The sequence below is a fragment of the Aptenodytes patagonicus genome, chromosome 5 (genome assembly GCF_965638725.1).
Source record: "Aptenodytes patagonicus chromosome 5, bAptPat1.pri.cur, whole genome shotgun sequence".
In the NCBI taxonomy this organism is placed as follows: Eukaryota; Metazoa; Chordata; class Aves; order Sphenisciformes; family Spheniscidae; genus Aptenodytes; species Aptenodytes patagonicus.
In genome coordinates this window covers 60,056,133-60,074,733 of record NC_134953.1, presented here as the reverse complement: position 1 = coordinate 60,074,733, position 18,601 = coordinate 60,056,133, and the positions used below count along the sequence as shown (strand labels likewise).

Sequence of the window (18,601 nt, the reverse complement as noted above, 5' to 3'; positions counted from 1 at the left end):
AGGATGTGTGTGTCTGTCAAACCTATCTATTTTCTCTCTGTTCTGTAAATCAAATGAGTCAGTTATTGCTATACCCTGAACATTGACCTCTACAAGTTGCTCCAATTGCGAATGTTGGGTTTTTTTGTTTTGTTTTAGGGACCAAATGATGCACTTGGTATCAGTATAGCAGGAGGGAAGGGAAGTCCATTAGGAGATATTCCCATCTTCATTGCTATGATTCAAGCCAGTGGTGTGGCTGCACGTACCCAAAAACTCAGAGTGAGTAGAGGGGTCCTCTCAATATTTCCGATTTCATCTGCCATGTGACCCACAGAGAAGGAGCCTCAAACACTTCTGTATATACCATCACTTTGATAATGTCTCATAGACTATTCTGTCTCTTAAAAACAAACAAATCCCAAAAAACAAACAAAAAAAACCCCAAACCTGCCATTCTCTTCCCTTTTTGATTATATTGCATCTTGGGATAATGGCAATGGTTGCTCACATGGAAAAGTGATATTAAGAGAAAGAACATAAATGTGTTCGCAGTGGTCTTTGGATGTATATGTTCATCCAGACCCAGGGAGGGCAGCAACAGGCTCTCTGGAAATCACAGGTGTTTTGGGGACTGCAGACTGGGCATCATTTGGAGCTCAAACCAGTAGAAACTAGATCAGAAGTTAGTTGTTTGATCTTAAGGCCCTTATAAAGAAATGCCAAAATAAAGCACTTGTATCAGACCCACAGGATATGTGGGTTTCCAGGAATGACCATGGTGAACACTTTCCAGTTTTGGAGAGAGTTTCAAGGAATCATTAGTATTGAAAAGAACTTACTATGCAGATACCTACGATTGCTTTGGCCCATGAGATTCATTAGTACAGCTGCTACATTCATGCCATGTCTCTAATAGAATTACACGATAGCACTAAGTGCCAGGGTCAAGGTCATTTTTATGTATAAGAAGAAGAAATCATCTAGATTAATTAGATTAATATCAGAAGTGCATGCTTTTCTATACTGCATTCAGCATGTGCATACATAGTCTCTAAGAATATGAACTTGTCTGCAATATGGACATGAATTAATCCTTTCTGGATGGGAGGACAGCAGTGAAAATCTCACTGTCTGCTTGCAAATGGAAATAGTAAAATACAACCCATCTTTGTTTCTCTGATCACATTGTTATTTTTAAAAAATCTGTATTGTACTTGCTTTGAAGAATGGTAAATGATCACTAGCAATGCAGAATTCTCACAAAAGGGATCCTGCAAAAGAGAAGCATGACTGTGCAGTGCCAAGTTCACGAATTTTAAGCGTTCTTAATTTTAATTTTCCCTAATGCTAGTAATTTTCCATTACTGTTGTACTTTTAGGTTGGAGATCGGATTGTCAGTATTAATGGGCAACCTTTGGATGGGCTGTCTCATGCAGATGCGGTTAATCTACTAAAGAATGCTTATGGGAGCATTATCCTGCAGGTATGGTGATAAATTGAACATGCAGCTGCATGAGGGTAGATAAATGGCATTCAGAGGAAAAAAAAACCCAAACCCTAAGCATCACTGGCACGAGACATCACAGAATTGCAGGGTGCTTGCTGATGGGAATTACACAGAATGAAAGCAAGAAATAATTTTCATTCAAAAATTCTTTATTGCCACTCATACAGGCTGTGAGCATGATTATATAAAAGCGTAACAAAGAGAACAAAATAACTTGTTGCTACACATGATAAATCAGCAAGCTTCCAAGTTGTTTTTTTTTTAATTTGGAGTTAACTAGGAACAAGAAATTATGTGTGCGTGTGTATGTGCGTGCATGTAACTAGACTGTGACCAAACTGCCCACAGTGTCAGTTTCCTTGCTCTTGAAAGGGGGAGAAGAAAGAAACGCTAGCAGCGTTTAGTAAAAATGATAGCATCATCATTAAGATAGCGCTGCCTAGAATTGATTATTCTACAGGTAATGAATAATAACAGTGTTATCACCGCCACGTTTATATGCTGGCTAAAAGGAAGACATGTTCTGCCACTTCGGTTCTAATTGCTGCTTGCCAGTATATTTATCTTTAGTTTATTTTTATGTTTACACAAAGAAATAGAAAAAATACGTGCCAGAGAGAATTCAAAATACTACTTATTTGCAGAATTATTGTAACAATTGGAAAACAAACTTAAGATGTACCACTAAAATCTACTCTAATTGTCTTTATCATCACAGCATATTGGATTGGAACACATCTTGAGAGATTTCTTTTAAGTTTCTTGCTTGCATTACAACACAAATGTGACTATAAAAAAGGGGGGGGGGGAGAAAAAAAAAAAGGAAATGATATTATAATAAACTTAGTTTTAGACTTGCTTATTCTTTGTTTTGTCTGTCCGTGAACTGCTGACCTGGTAAGTGATGAGCCCAGTTCCAGAGCAGATGGTGTATTTGTGTAGTTCCATTGAAGTCAAAGGAAATACACAGATACACACCAGCTGAGGATTTTCTGTTAAATTATAGTTATCATATTGTTACTAACATTGAGTAATTTCACTTTTCATGTCAACAGTATTCCCTGAATAGAAAATGAAAGCTTGCTGCAGAACCCAAAATTGCTAATCTGAAAGCTGTAATACAGCGTATTCCACCTCATCATGTATTTAAAAATATTCCTGATGAAGCACACTGTCAGTTGGTCGCTTGCATAAACAAAGAGGTTCTTCTAGAAATGTCTTTGGGTTTGTCAGTTGACGGTTTTTCTTCTGCATTTTTGCTGTCTAGCTTAAAATGGGCTTAATACTTTTTACAGATGATACAGGTTTATTCCGATAGAACAGAGTCTATTTTCCTCTATTAAAAATCTGTTATGTGAAGGTGGAATGATATATTTTAATACCACAGGGAGCAGTGTGGAAGCCCTGCCATAAGTGTGGTGATATGGTTACCTTACATGCTAACCGCAGGTACTTCTCAATCACTGAATTGCTTTTTTTTTAATTAAAACAATCTAAATGGAATAATCCTATCGCTGTGATAATCATGACTGATGTGTCATTAAGTAATTCTATTTATTATCAGGTTAGACCACTTCATGGCAAACTGCTTTGAAAGGTCAGATAATTGTGTTCAGTGGTGTGGAAAGGCTTATTATCAGTACGTCCTGGGAAGGATGGTAAAGGAGTTTGCAAATGCTGTTTGCAAATGGGAGATTAGGTCTCAGGGGAACAATCATCCCTTTCGGCTGTTTTGATGCTTTCGTTTAATTTAATTTCTTTTCTGCAGGTGTAGTAATGAGATAAGGGGAAGCTTTTTTACGAGGTTGTTGAACTCTGATATGTTCTTACTGCCAACTGAAGATTTTTGAATATAGATTTATTTTGCCCTCGTTTTTATTTAACAACAAAATACGACAAATATTGGCTGGCACTCTTTCCCCTACTGCAATGGGAAGGAAAACTTAACGGTGTCTTTGGTGGCTGAGCCAGGTACAGCTATCTTGTCTGCCGGACCCCTTCATTTAGGGCATCCGAGAACCTGAGTCCTGGGATGCAAAATTTGCATGAGAACTAATCTTTCTTCCTTGAAAATGCTACCACCCTCTTGGCTCCAAGCGATTAGAAAGAGGGAAATATTGTTGTGGAAGAATTGTGAGCATTGATTTAAACCAGGGGATTTATATAATGGATTTTTTATTTCAAAAAGGTACGTTTCCCTTAAGCCATGTTCACAGCAAGGAGTGGAAAAAGTACCTGTTAATTTTGATAAAATAAGGCCATAGATAGCTAGAGGAAATATTGAAAATATACTTACTGGGTATTTCTCACTGTCTCTGAGCCGAACGCCTGCGCTGTACAGTAAACGTCAAGCAGAGAAGAATATCTCATCAGAAGGAGATGGAGTTAGGGGATAACCACGGCATGTAGTTGTTAGGAAATTGATGCTCTTTCAGCTGTGAATACTTAAAATCCAAAACACTTCATAGTGGTTTCCTTGAATTTTTTCCAGAAAAAAGCAAAGAATAGAAAATTAGCATGCAATGAAAGGTTAAAAAAATAAAGCTAGAGTGGGCATTGACACTTTGTATTTAATAAATCCCACTGGGTCTGCAAGCTACAAGCTTTTATCCTTACGAGGCTAAACCCTTGTGAACAGCAAACTCCAGGCTTCGACGTGAAAGTAACTGTTTTCTCAATATGGCCATAGTTGTATTTGTAACTAACCTATACAACATTGATATGGTTGCTTTAAAAAGCCTGAGTAAGTTTGGTGCCCCACAACCTGTTCAAAATGCCATTAACTCTATTAATTACTGTGTGGTGGTAATTCATGATGGTTTCAGAATAATACAGGAGCCAGAATTGGGAAGTTTAAGAATCCTGTTTGTTAGATTCGTGCTGGAAATTGCAGAAAACTTGAAACCAAGGATTAATTTCTTCCCCACTCAGCAAAAAAAACAATCTGAGGTATTTCAGGGCCTTTGCCCCATAGTCCAATAGACCCTTGGGTCTCTGTTTTATTAAAGGCTAAGGTGCTCTCTGTGGGAGACCTTTACTTTCAAGCCCAATCCTGGACACCTTGTGTTGACTCTGAGACGTACCTATTTACTTGACAAAGTAACCTCTTTCTCTGGATTATCCAGAAAGACTGTTCCCCTCTGCTCGGCATCTGAGTGATAGTCATGTAAAGGCATGAGAAAGCTTCAGAGCAAAGTTTGCATTTAACCTCCAGAAAGGTGGCTACTATTAACTCTATTATTTGGAAGTATTGAACTAGTAGGAAATTGAAGAAAGTATTTCAAATTTGCTTGAAAAAAAAAATGAACAATTGATTTTCCTAATGTATCGGCTATTTTCTGCATAATTAGCCAAGGTGTCTTTGGTATTAAGTGAACACACATAGTACTTCATTGCATCCTTCTGTTTAGGTTGTGGCTGATACCAACATCGGTGCCATTGCTACCCAGCTGGAGAGCATGTCTGCGGGATGCAACCTTAACTCTTCTGAGCATCCTTCTGAAGATCCCGAGTAAGTTTGTACTTAGTCTGCATAACTGAAGTGGATTTCTATGCCCCATGCAAGGGAAAAGCCTAGGCTGGTGAAGGGGGTCTCTCCCATTGCTTTTCTCTCTAATATTCCATCACCTTTAAAATGGTAACTGTGACCTTCTCCAAGCTGATTACGGACTCGTGTCCATCTTCACCTGGTGTCAGAAATTGTTTGAGTAAATAAGCACAAAATGTGTTTCCAAGCACTAGTTCTGGACATTTTTTAAAAAAAACTTACCTCCTTTCTTTTCTAATGTGTTATGCTGACATGATAGTTCTGCCCTTGTCTGTTGGCTTCCTTGCCTCAAAGGAGTTATGACCGTAGCAATTTGAAATAATTTGTCATTGGCAGACTAAGGCAAGAGATGTTAAAAAGCCTGGTATCAGAGGGAAATGTTTCAAAACATGTCCCAAAACTTTCTTTGTCTTTTGAATCTTTTTAGCTTTACAATTTGAAAAAGTCTGATTAAAAAACTTTCTACTCACAGCACTTCTGTATGGTGATGGAAGTTAGAGATCTAGCCCTCCCATGGCCATGCATCAGTCTCCGTTGTGTGCTTTTTAAGGCAGCTTATAGCATTCCAGTTATCATTTTGAAATTAATTTGATCTTCATTTTTGTTCATTAGCTTCATTATGTTCTTAATTTTTGTTCTTTGATTCATTATATTTATTTTAAGAAGCTGAGGTGCAAGTTGCTGCCCTACCTCAGGGGGGTTTTAGTATAAAAGTTAAGCTATTTATGCTGCATTCATTAGTCATACAATGTGAGATACTGTTTTTATTGCTGCTCTCAAAGGAGAATTGCTTACTTCACAAAAGGATTTGTATTCTCTTTTCATATCAAAATAGTAAGGAAATTTGAATGTGAAAATATGAAGCAGAATTAGGTAGGTGTATGCATTCGTTCTGTCCTAAAGAAATGGCTAGATACTACTCATCATAGGCTACACCTTTATATAGGTGGAAGATGCCAAACAGCTTTTGTCCATGATAATTTTTTCTAAAGATGTAGAAATGACTTCTTCAAATTTGAGATGGATATACATCATATATATGAGTGGTCTAAATTCCACCAAAAATCTTCCTTTGCTCAATGTAGACAGTGAAAGCCCCTGAAGAGCAGTTCAGGCTCTAAGCAATGCACTGAGTGAGGGGATCTCAGGAGTCAGCCTCTGGGGTTACGAGGCACAGGGACATAGGTCAAATATAAGTTGTTAGAAAACAGCCTAAAGAGCCTGCAGTAGAGCTGAGACTATAAACACAAGTGTTCCTGGCTGCACCCTGTCTGTTAGACTCATTCCTCTGAAGTCATAAAGTAAAATTACACACACTGTAAGGAAATTGTTGCAGTTGCCACTTATGCAGACTAAAGACAACAGCTTGGCCGGTAAGAAAGCAAACTCTCCTTTACGTACGTGCAGCGACTGCAGATGAGGGGAGTCTCACTTCTGCATCAGAGATAAGTGCTCTCGTTGAGCTCTTATTCAAGTATTTTCAAAGCGAGGAGCTGAAGTACACTGAACAGCGTTTGAACTCTGGGCTGCACAAGAGTGTATTTCAGGGCAAGGACAAGAGTCATGGTTTGTGACTGTATGAAAAACTTCTTGATAGATAAATATCTCTGTAAGTGTTCCTTCTGCGTAAAGTCCCCAGAGACAGACGTTGCTATTCTAAGTGACATTTATTGTGTTTTCAGAGCACCTCAGCCTAAGATTATTACTTTGGAGAAAGGCTCTGATGGACTGGGATTTAGTATTGTAGGGGGGTATGGAAGTCCCCATGGAGACCTGCCCATTTATGTCAAGACTATATTTGCCAAGGTATCTTTTTTTTTTTGTTTTCTCCCTTCTTCCGTATTATCTTTAAAAATAAACCTAAGATTTGGCTTGGACAATATATTATGTAGTAGAAAGCAAAATGTACTGTCTTAAGTACATTGATGTGAGTAAGTGGACCCAGAACTCACAGCCGGCTTCTCAGTTTATATTTCACATTACTGATGGCTGAAACAAGATACTTTATCTCAGCAAAATTGCTCTGTGTACTTGGGAAACTTGGTTTTATACGTTAAAATATTTATAAGGCAGTTTTATATCTGTAAATCTCAAAGAGCCTTCCAAGAGGTGTGGAGGCAGCACTTTTCCCACTGTACAGGAGAGGAGACAGTTGCAGAGATGCTGTTATCTTTGTGGCTGAGCTTCAGCTGCAAAACCAGCAATAAGCTGCTGTGCTCAGATAGGCACCTCAATGAGAAAAAACACTGAAAGATGAAAACGCCATACCTTGTGGCTTGATAATGAATTGGCTCACACATCGGTCCTGGCTTTAGTTATTCTCCCTTGCTTCCAGCTTCTCTCTCATGCCTCTCTGAGTACTCCACTCCTGGAGTACTGGAGTACTGTGCTGGAGCCGCTCACGGCACAGCTGTCTCAGCCCATCTCTGACCCCAACCCTGAGTGTCAGGGGAGGACTGGGGGGTCCCAGCCAGGTACAGCAGTGGCAATGGCCACTGGTGCAGAGGGATAAGTGCCCCTTTTCCCACCCATCCCCTTGCTGGCAATGTGCTCAGCATGGGCCCGCAAGATATGTCAGGCATGGCCACGTGAAGGGAGTTCTGGAAACTGGGGGGGAAGAAAAACAGTGGGAATTAGGAATACTTTACATAAAGTAACCTTGAAGTCAGTCACACACAGTTTTTTGTCCTGTACCTACTTGCTGTCACTCGTGTCAGCGCTTCTGCCAGGGTTGATGACATAATTAGGAAAACTTCATCTGAAAGTGGAGTAGAAGTCGTGTCTCCTTTGCTTCTGCGATTCTGGGGCTCAAACCACAAATATCTGGTCTTTTTACAATTTTCAGTTATTAACGTGGGAAGATATTGTGTTTTTAAACTGATGCTTATATTTACAAGTTTCTAGATGTGAGCACAGCTGAGAAACCCTAAATCGAAGCTAGAATACACTGCAGTCACTGATGGGGCCATGGAGGAGAAACGGACACCATGAGCCGACCTCTGGGCAGGGCAGGGCTCAGGATTTAGATGAAGGAGCTGCACTGAGGCCTCTGGAGGAGAACAGCCATTTCTAAAGCTCTGTGGGAGCTTCTCAGGACCTTCAATGGAGCCCAGCTCCATCCGGGGCTTGGGGCAGTGCCCAGGCTGTTCTGCTGCATGAGTTCTGCGTCCCTCTCCCTCCCCACATTTTAACGGTTTCTCAGCACTGGGTGCGGTGTACATTTAAATGCTGCTTTAACAAGCCTCTCCATAATCATAAAAGCCAGAATCAGTCTACACTGCAGTTTTTTCAAGGATGAGCCGATTCTCTTCTTCCCAGGGGTGTATCACCCACCCATGCTGCCCCAGACCTTACAGGGTTGGGTAAGCGGGGTGAGCTATCGGCAATGGTTGAAGCACTCAGGGAGACTTCAGCACTGTCATTTCCCATGTTCCCCACCCAGTTACGGTGGGATTTCCAGTGCTGCATCCCTCCTCATTTCATCCATCAGCATTATGAGAGGCGGGAGGGCTCTGTGCTACCAACCGCTAACGACTCGCTTTGCTGTTTGCAGGGAGCAGCTGCGGACGATGGCAGACTGAAGCGTGGCGATCAGATTTTAGCAGTTAATGGGGAAGCTTTGGAAGGTGTTACTCATGAGCAAGCTGTAGCTATTCTGAAGCGCCAGAAAGGAACTGTAACATTAACGGTGTTATCATGAATGTCATTGCGCTTGCGGAGATAAATACAATTATTTTAGAACATCAGTAGAGCTATAATAATACTGTTCAGCCCTGAGCAGGATGTAAAACAAACCCTGGCAAAAACGAATCAGTATTCACCCCATTGCCAGAAAGGGTAGTGTGCATCTCGAGCTTCATTTAGCCTTCCACATTTATCAGCCTTTCTCCTCACCCTCCCCTACTTCTGGTGGCTTTTGAGGTTTCTCTGGACAAGTTTAATTAAGAAACTTCAAAGAACAATATCCATTTTACTTTATTTATACATCGGTTTATCCCCACTAGTCTGAACCCCAGTTACAACTGCTGAACCTGGAATCAGTTCGCACACAAAAGAGAATTTAGATCATCAACTGATCTCATGTGATGAGCAGAAATAAATGCCGAGTGACTTGTCATCTCACTCATGATTTACTTATGCTAATTGTCCTTTCAAGTATGCCAGAAAACATTAGCAATGTAATTAAATTACCACTGTTCCAAATGATGAAATATCAAATTCTCCTCGGGGAAATTATTTGTGCTCGGCACAGTAAGTCTGATAGTCAAATGTGAACTTCTCATGTTTATCTCTTTGGGTAGGTCTATGGAAGTTAGTCAGAGGTAATTACTGTGATGTGTCAATTTGCAGCCTTTAGCATGAAAAAATAAACTAGGGGAGAGGGAAATTTTATTTTTTTAGGCTTTTAAAACGTTTGAGCCTTTTCAGATATTTAGGCAGCATGAACAACAACAACCTATCTCGTTCTATTCTATATTTTTAAAGAAGAAGAAATGTGCTGATATATGCCAGTCATGTTGCATACAAAGGCAGTTGTTGTTGTGCCAAGTTGCAGCATAAATTGTTCATCCTGAAACTTTAATGAAGACAAAAGTTTGCTTCAGCAATGTGATCCTGTAATTCTAGTAATGATGGTGAGCAGTCCCTCTGCACGTTGTCTTTAAGGATAGATGAAGTTAATCCAAACCAGCAAACCGTTTTACATTTCCAAGAGTCTCCCCAGGATCAGATAGTGCAGGAAGCGGCTTTCACGGATCACAGAGGATGCTTCTCTCTCGGGGCTGCTGGAGTTCAATTTTGGATGACACCAAATAATACCAGGCAGTGGTGAGATGATCGCCACAGAAGACTGCTGCGGCAGTTTAAGATGATGGACTCCCAGGGCTGGCTGCCATGCCCATCCTCCCCAGGGCAGAGCATGCGGGAGGGGGTTCTTCAGCCCCCTCCGGAGAGTTGGACGGCTCAGTCGAAGCAACCAACTATTTTTTTGGTTTAAGCTAAGCCAGGTGAGAGTGTGCTGAAGCCCACGAGGAGCCTTCCCAAGGCCTGTCCCACTCTGCGTGGTGGAGGTGGGATGCAGGAACCTTCAGCCAAAAGTTAGCAACTTTGTTACGTGTTGCAGCCATTCCTGCAGTGATTATATGACTGTGGCCTTAGTGATTTAGCAAATGAATTTGGCAGGCAGATTAATGGCAGTGCAAGTCATTGTGGTTTAATATTGCTATCCAGAGGAACAGTAGGGTCCTAGAGGAAGCAGCCCACTCTGATTTGGACTATTTGGTATAATTCATAACGATGATGTAGCTGGGAGAAATGAAAGGAGGTGGGGGGTCAAAATTGGCTGCTCATTTTATGTGAAAAATCTCTGGAATTAAATGGAAAGAGGATTCAAAATCTGTAATATAATAACTGGGTTTGTGTTAAAAGTACTGTGTTCAGTATGTTTTAGCTCGAGTGGATATTCCCCCATTTTACATAAAAGAACAGGTACTGAAGCGAGATGAACTACGCTGAAACAAGCAAGCTGTGATTAGCTCTCATTGAAACGGTTTTCCTTATTTCATTGAAAAGTTTTCTTTAACTTTAGGTAATCACAAAGTGCATTTAGCCTGCTGGAACAATTAGTGGGTATTCTGTTCATAGTGCCTGGAAGATACTTCATGTTTTCAATGGATTCCCACCGTACTATTTAATTTGCCAATTGAAGTGTTAGTGGAACCTTGATTGTAGACACCCAGAAATATATCCAGATGTAGCAAATCGGAGAATTTTTAACCAACTGCCTTTGGTTGCAAAAGTATCCAAGTTATGCAGAAGTTAAAGGCAGGTAGGTGAAATGTGAAGAGGTACCCTCAGAAATATCGTATGGAATTTTTGAACAAAATATAATGATTCCTCTGTCTGCTTATGTTTTTATAACCATTGCATTCCTACTTTAAGATGTTGCCACATTTAATCTATGAAGTTTTACACGGCTATTTATTAGCCTATTATGCACATACTGTTCATATACATAAAGAATAGAATTTATGGGCTGAGATATTTTGCACTTCTCATTGCTCAGAATGAGAGAGAACATTTTCTGCTTCTTGTAATTTGCACTTTGTGTGTTGAATATATTACTGCCAAAAATTATATTGCAACTAATTGATAAACCAGTGACCATGCGGAGAAGCGTGTGCTGTATGTACAGGACCAAGTTAGATAATTAAATTTGCATTACGCTTGTCTGGGTTGAGGTGTTCTGGTTTGTTTAAAACTTTATTTCTGTGCAAGGGAAAAAGAAATTAAACCTCATGATTGTATGTTTATGTATATCAGTAAAATGAGACATTTTATGACTTCAAAGATTCTAAATAAAGCTCAGTTACATAAGTAGTTGTGCATTTTATTTTTTTTTTAAATATAAGTCACTGTTAAAATCTATTCCATGAGATGTCTGTTTGCTATTCCATTCACCAAGTGTGGTGAATGGAGTTAAATCCAGTTGGCGGCCGGTCACGAGCGGTGTTCCCCAGGGCTCAGTTTTGGGGCCGGTCTTGTCCAGTATCTTTATCGATGATCTGGATGAGGGGATCGAGTGCACCCTCAGTAAGTTTGCAGACGACACCGAGTTGGGCGGGAGTGTTGATCTGCTCGAGGGTAGGAAGGCTTTGCAGAGGGACCTGGACAGGCTGGATCGATGGGCCCAGGCCAACTGTATGAGATTCAACAAGGCCAAGTGCCGGGTTCTGCACTTCGGCCACAACAACCCCATGCAGCGCTACAGGCTTGGGGAAGAGTGGCTGGAAAGCTGCCTGGCAGAAAAGGACCTGGGGGTGTTGGTCGACAGCCGGCTGAACATGAGCCAGCAGTGTGCCCAGGTGGCCAAGAAGGCCAATGGCATCCTGGCCTGTATCAGAAATAGCGTGACCAGCAGGAGTAGGGAAGTGATCGTCCCCCTGTACTCAGCACTGGTGAGGCCGCACCTCGAATACTGTGTTCAGTTTTGGGCCCCTCACCACAAGAAGGACATTGAGGTGCTGGAGCGCGTCCAGAGAAGGGCAACGAAGCTGGTGAGGGGTCTGGAGAACAAGTCTTATGAGGAGCGGCTGAGGGAACTGGGGTTGTTTAGCCTGGAGAAAAGGAGGCTCGGGGGAGACCTTATCGCTCTCTACAACTACCTGAAAGGAGGTTGTAGCAAGGTGGGTGTCAGTCTCTTTTCCCAAGTAACAAGCGATAGGACGAGAGGAAATGGCCTCAAGTTGCGCCAGGGGAGGTTTAGATTGGACATGAGGAAAAATTTCTTTACTGGAAGAGTGGTTAAACATTGGAACAGGCTGCCCAGGGAAGTGGTTGAGTCCCCATCCCTGGAGGTATTTAAAAGACGTGTAGATGAGGCGCTTAGGGACATGGTTTAGTGGGCATGGTGGTGTTGGGTTGACAGTTGGACTTGATGATCTTAGAGGTCTTTTCCAACCTTAATGATTCTATGATTCTATGATTCTAAGTAGGACTCATGATTGCCCTTCTCAGGGAGCAGAAGCGGCGGTCGCTGTAGGAGTGATGGAAGGCTGAGGAAAGGAAAGGAAAGCTGTGATGATGACAGCCGGCTGAGGCTCTGCGCCCAGGTAGCGGGATTGCTCCCGAGTGAGACTGTCACAGGGAGCCATCCCATGCACACCTGCCCTCCATCAGAAAGCTGTAGCTGCCAACCTAGGTGGCTTTAGCCTGGTAAGTAGATTTTAATCAGGGGAACGCCAACAAAAATGGCTCGGTTGAGAAACCAAGGATCTGGTGCGCAGACAGCAAAACCGGGGGAGAGAAAAAAGGGGATGAAGGCGAAGGCACCAAGTGACCGCTATTGTTGTACCAGGAGTAATCAAAGTCAACACGAAGCGTGCTTGCAGGAGGAGCATCTATGCCATAGGCATCTCACAACCCTTCAGAGGTGCCACTCACCACTGTTGCAACTCATATGTACCAGTGGGAAGGGTTCTCCTGCCTTGGTTTGAGGACTCAGCTGTCAGAGCTTTTTTTTTTTTTTGAAGGGCCATGTGCTGTTCACAGTCTCTCCATCAGCTTCCTCACCTGGAGAAACCTGGAATAACCTGCAGTTTGCAGTGACGCTGTCAAGGACATCCTTAACATCACCAGCAGCTCTTTGCATTTCTTGGCTAACTCTGCCAAGAAAAGGGCCAGTTATGCCAATGTTTACACTTCTTCCAAAGGCTGGGATTGAGGTGCTGTAAGTTGTTGTGTTGTCCCTGCCGTGTGAGCTTGCCAGGGAACAAAGTCTGTCCAGGCATGATCCCCGCTGCCAAGCACTGAGCTTCAGAAGCGCTTGCTGGGTGCAGCCTGAAATGGTGCTTGGGCAGTGACATGAACTGTGGCGGCGGAGGGTGGGCCAGTGCGGACAGCAGGCCACCCTGGAGGGATAAGGGGACTCTTGTCACATTGCACTGCTGCATCAGGAGTCACTGTAATGCCTCTAAATTCCCCGTAATTAATCAAATGGCGATTACCACCCTGGAAGTATGACATATATAGAGCCTGTTGAGGTAATATGATTATGCCGAGATGGAGCAGTTAATGTACCTTCGCCTGAAAGAACTGGAATGAATTAATTTAACGTTACACATGTTTAAAACATTAGTTTTTACAGTTGTGCTGAGCATTGATATATAATTCCATTATCATTGTTCTCCACGGCTTCACACTTCTACGTCCATAATTTAGCTGTATTTACATTCTGGTTAAACACTGTCACGGTCATTGTTTTTTCCTCTTAGCAGCAATGGACATTTTGTTCTCTAACACACGCAATCCTGTGATAGCTGGACCTTTTAGGATGGCAACAAATCAGAGATCCATGTTCTGCAGCATCCCAAATGGAAAAAGAACAAGGATCACCTTGACTTTGCCTCCAGCCTTGTCCAGGCAGGCTCCAAGGTCTCTGCCGCTTTCGCAAGTCTGGTGGGGTCGAAGCAGAGTTTATTCCTGATTCCTGCACAAAAGGGAAAATATGCAGTGGCAGCATAAAAACTCTTCATTCCTGATAGCACAGCCCCTGCTGTAGGTGTTACGCCTCTGTAACTGCTTGGTTAAAATTTAAAATCACATCCTAATCAAAGTAATTGTACCAATTAAAACCGCATTGACATGGGGTTACTCTGCTGTGCTTCCCATCTGGGATGCCCTGGGCAGGATGCAGACCTGCTGAGCTCTGCTTTTACTTTCCATCACGCCCTAGGAAACAGGTTTTCTCTCCAGAAATGGCACAACGCTGCAGTTGCTTTTACAAACTCACCAGCGAGCCACAAGGAGGAGGTAAACCAAAAAAGAAGAGGTCCTCGAAGGTCTCATTTTTCCTGAAGAAAATGTACTTTTCAGGAGGGTTTCTTGTTTGCATTTTGAATGGGAACAGTCTCTTCTGTCTCATAAAGCCCTTTCTTGGCTTTTTTTTTCTTTTTTTTCTTTTTTAACACTTTGATGTGCAGGTATGATGGGACATCTGTTGAAAAGAAACTTAAGTGTAGAAGATGGGTTTCTCCTTTCTCACTCCGGGAACTTGTTTGCTGCAGGTTCTGGTTTATTTGTGTGCAGCAGAAAAGGAGCTGCAAATAAATTCCCTTAAAAAGCAACACACTATCCTTCCCTCCTTTCCCCTCTGCCAGGTGGGCTTTTTTACAGACTTGTTTCCATTCAAGGAGAAAGAAGACTCTGGACGCTTGTGTGCAACGGTGCTCCTAAAGTGCAAACTCAGCACAAATCTCACTGTGGACGGGAGATAGCGAGAGCATCACGCCACACCTGGGGACTCCCATGAGACAACTGCAAGGACCGACAGCCTGATGCGCTTGCTGAAAACTGTATGCAGAACCCCGGAGCCGAGCTGGGCCCCAGCGGTATCCCCCTGTCCTCCCATCGCAGCTCACAGGGCTGAACCCTGCGCAAGAGCTCGATGCCTCTTTGTGTGGCTTGTCACAGAGTTTGGGGGGCTCATGCATCCCCCAGCAGTGATGCTGCTCTGCAGAGCCCTTCGGTAGTGCTCACCTTATGAGATGGGGAGGATTTGTGCACTGCAGATGGTGTTTTGCAGCACGATTGTGCGAAAAATCACTTCTCACAGGGATGTTGTTTGCTCCAAGCTGCATTCAGGCTTGAAGAAGCCCCCATTACAGGTGACCGCCTTGCTGGTGTTGCCAGCAGTCCCTGCCCCAGTTTCTCTGCAGGATTTCTACTTAAGGATATACTGGAGTCCTGGTTTTGGCTGGGATAGAGTTAATCTTCTTCCTAGTACCTGGCATAGTGCTGTGTTTTGGATTTAGCATGAGAATAACGTGATGATAACACACTGATCTTTTAGTTGTTGCTAAGCAGTGTCTATACGAAGTCAGGGACTTTTCATCTTCCCATGCTCTACCGACTGAGAAGGCTGGAGGTGCACAAGAAGCCGGGAGGGGGCACAGCCAGGACAGCTGACCCAAACTGGCCAAAGGGACATTCCATACCATGTGACGTCATGCTCAGTACATAAACTGGGGAAAGCTGGCTGGGGGGGCCGCTGCTCGGGGACTGGCTGGGCATCGGTCGGCAGGTGGTGAGCAATTGCATTGTGCATCACTTGCTTTGTATATTCTTCTATTATTATTGTTGTTGTTTTTATTATTATTACTATTTTATTTCAGTTATTAAATTATTATCATCTCAACCCATGAGTTTTCTCACTTTTACTCTTCTGATTCTCTCCCCCATCCCACCGGGGAGGGAGTGAACGAGTGGCTGTGGGGTGCTCAGTTGCTGGCTGAGGTTAAACCACGACAACTGGCCTGGTGTCTGCAGCTGCTCGCTAGAAAGCAACTTTAGCCAGTGAAAAGTACATGTGGGACTGTGCCTGTCAGAGACAGGTTTATTTCTTAGTTGGGTGTTTTACTGCTCCTGCCAGAGAAGCAGGAGTCAGTGTGCAACCCCTGATGCTCACAAAAACCTGTTAACTTGCTGCATTGAGGGGGAGCAGATAAAACTGGATGAATTATTATTATGCAGGCAAACCTTTTAAAATATTGCTGTTTTTTAAATTGGGGAGTGGGGTAGCAAATGTGGGCAGTTGCTGTCTATGTTGGTGTTACCCTGTGCAGGGTAAAGCGTGAGCTGTTGCTGGCCGCGTGTTGTTTAATCCCCCCCACCTCAGATTTTCCCCTCACAGATCGCACGTGCTGGAGGTACGTGGTCCCTGGTCTTTGAGTGACGCCTAGGTTTTGGTGGCGTGTCGGCTGCTGGTCCTCATTTCCTCGACGGCTTGAGCCCACCCTACCAGAGTTTTGAAATCTGCTCTTACCTTGCAGACCCAGGGCCAAGAGCCTTTGCTTTATTTATCATATTTCTCTCATCTTTCTCAAAATGGGACTACAAACTCTTACAGGAAATTATCTGCCCTTGAAAACATAATATTCCCTATGAGCATTTTCAAATATTAAGAAATCACTTAGTACTTTTTTTACCCTTCTTTTCATCCCACCTAGCAGCGTACGCGGGAGGCTCAGCATGTTCCTGAGCCCCTTGTGCACGGCTGCCATCAGCTGATGGACATCACCAGCGCTGGACCAGGGCAGGGACCTGGCGCATCCTCACCGAACGGCTACAGCCACCAGCCGGGGAAAGCTGCGCAGGCCCCAGCTGCCGCGGCTGCACTGGCTCCTGGTGTTGCACTCCCGTATCTTTTTCTGCTGAAACGGCACTAGATGGAGCAATTGACAAAATATTGTATTTCTGCTGCCTTCAGCACGGGCCTGGTAGCCCTGGCGGAGGGGCTGCCCTGAGGATGCTCTGTCCTCGCAGTCCAGACCAGGAGAGACAAATTCCCAAATCTCTGAGCTGGCTTTTTCCCCTGCAAATAGGTATGTGCTGCAAAAAGGAGGAGGCACCTAGGTACCATGATGAGAGATTTCTAGGAAATGAAATCACGGCCCATCTCACCCCTGCTGATAACTGCCCATCTCCCTGGCAAAAGCAGGGCTGGGTGGCCCCTCCACACCAGGCCGTGTGGACGGGATGGGGCGCCGTGAGGCAGCTTGGCCCCACAGACCCCAAAGCAGAGGTGCTGTCCGACATGCTGCCCCTGTGGCAGCTCATTCTTCTGCAGCAAATAAATCTGCCTTTGCCACCAAGATGTTAGTCTCTTAGAAGAGTATTAAATTCTGCTGATAGTCACTGAGCTGACACCATCTAAGCTGCTGATGGGGCAGTTTCTGGGCAATAAACCAAGAGGTGCTGATTTTCTCTGCCACCCGCATGGGTGAGACTGGGGGAGGAAAGGGAAAGAATTTATTGTATTTTGTACCCCGTACTTTGACTCAGACCCGAGAAAGCTGCCGGTCATCGGTTTTGCCTCTTCCCCAGTGTTAAGCCTCAAGAGGCTCGTCCCAGCACCCAGTCCTCACCCCACTTCGGGAGGCAGCAGGCAGGAGCTGCCCGCAGATGTCAAAGGAGCGGAGCCAAGGCACGTCCCCACCGCCTGGGAACAGCCTGCTAATTTAATTAACTGCGGAGGTTGTGTTCACCAGTTGCATGGGGCTCTGTGTGCACATTGGGCTCGAGGTGGTCTGCTCTCTCCTTGTGCTTTGAATGTGGCCACGGCCCCGTTTCGGAGGCCGAGGGACATTTCTTGTCCTGCTCTCCCTGTGCCTGTGTCCCCCTGGGGCTCCCAGCCCCACTCCTGCCCTGCCAGAGGGAGCAGGGTCCTCCTCTGTGCCACGGGCTGAGGATACCTGATACTTACAGCACAAGAAATGAGTTAACCTTTAGAAAAGCTAGCTGCAACATTTGAAGTAGCCTGGACAATGTTAGCAAATTACTGCAATTATTTCATCCCCTTTTCTGCTTTATATGGTCTCAAGCTGGTGCCAAGGAACTGTCTGCATCCCTGCAGCAGGGATGGCGCCCGCTTTGCCGTTTCTTTTCCCAGCCGGAGGCCCGCCACCCCTCACACAAGACCCGTGATGTTTTTACCACCCCACAGACGCAGGCGCTGAGCAAAAGGCAGCCTTTTGTCCGGATCACAGGGACCGCACAGTTCGCCACGGACCCGATGTTTTCATTCCTCGCATATCTTGCAGCTGATGTCAGGACGGCGCAGGGGCGGCTGCGGGGGCTGTCATGCTCTGGGGGGGCACAGCTTGGCCACGTCTCCATGTGCCCCCCACTAAAATTTCTGGATATTGTCTTCCAACCCTGGTGCCCCCAGGGAGGCATCACTCCCCCGCCTTGGCAACTCGCAAGCGGTGGGAGGAACAATTTGAGATCATCTGGTTTTTGGCAAGGAGGGGCGAGGCCGCCAGCTGTTTCTTTTGTGTGTTGTATCTGGCGTGGGTATCGACTCCAAACCATGCACAGAAGGTGGCTGGCTGGGGTGAGAGGGTCTCACGTGGCTTTGGCCTGGTCCAGCGCCAGTGAGGTCGGCTGGGGCACAGAGGAGAGCTGGGGGCAAAGCAGGGACAGACACAGCCCCGGGGGGGCCAGGGGCTCCGCTGCCCCAGGGGTCCGCACCCCAGTGCAGCCCCTGCACGGTCACGCGCCACGTGGT

At 44.4% G+C, this 18,601-nt stretch overlaps 1 protein-coding gene across 7 annotated transcripts in view; it reads left to right on the top strand.

Annotated features, from left to right (window-relative positions):
• The window catches only part of PATJ (PATJ crumbs cell polarity complex component), a 162,947-nt gene extending 151,535 nt beyond the window's left edge, over positions 1-11,412 (top strand). For 4 of the 7 annotated variants that reach the window (XM_076340044.1, XM_076340041.1, XM_076340043.1 and 1 more), the window contains exons 42-46: positions 139-261; positions 1,362-1,466; positions 4,901-5,001; positions 6,720-6,843; positions 8,591-11,412. In XM_076340044.1, coding sequence (XP_076196159.1) covers positions 139-261; positions 1,362-1,466; positions 4,901-5,001; positions 6,720-6,843; positions 8,591-8,737 — 600 coding nt within the window. In that variant the 3' untranslated portion in view covers positions 8,738-11,412. The remainder of the gene's footprint in view (positions 1-138; positions 262-1,361; positions 1,467-4,900; positions 5,002-6,719; positions 6,844-8,590) is intronic. The other 3 variants (XM_076340047.1, XM_076340046.1, XM_076340045.1) reach the window with 2 other exon arrangements.
• Positions 11,413-18,601: the final 7,189 nt, after the last annotated feature.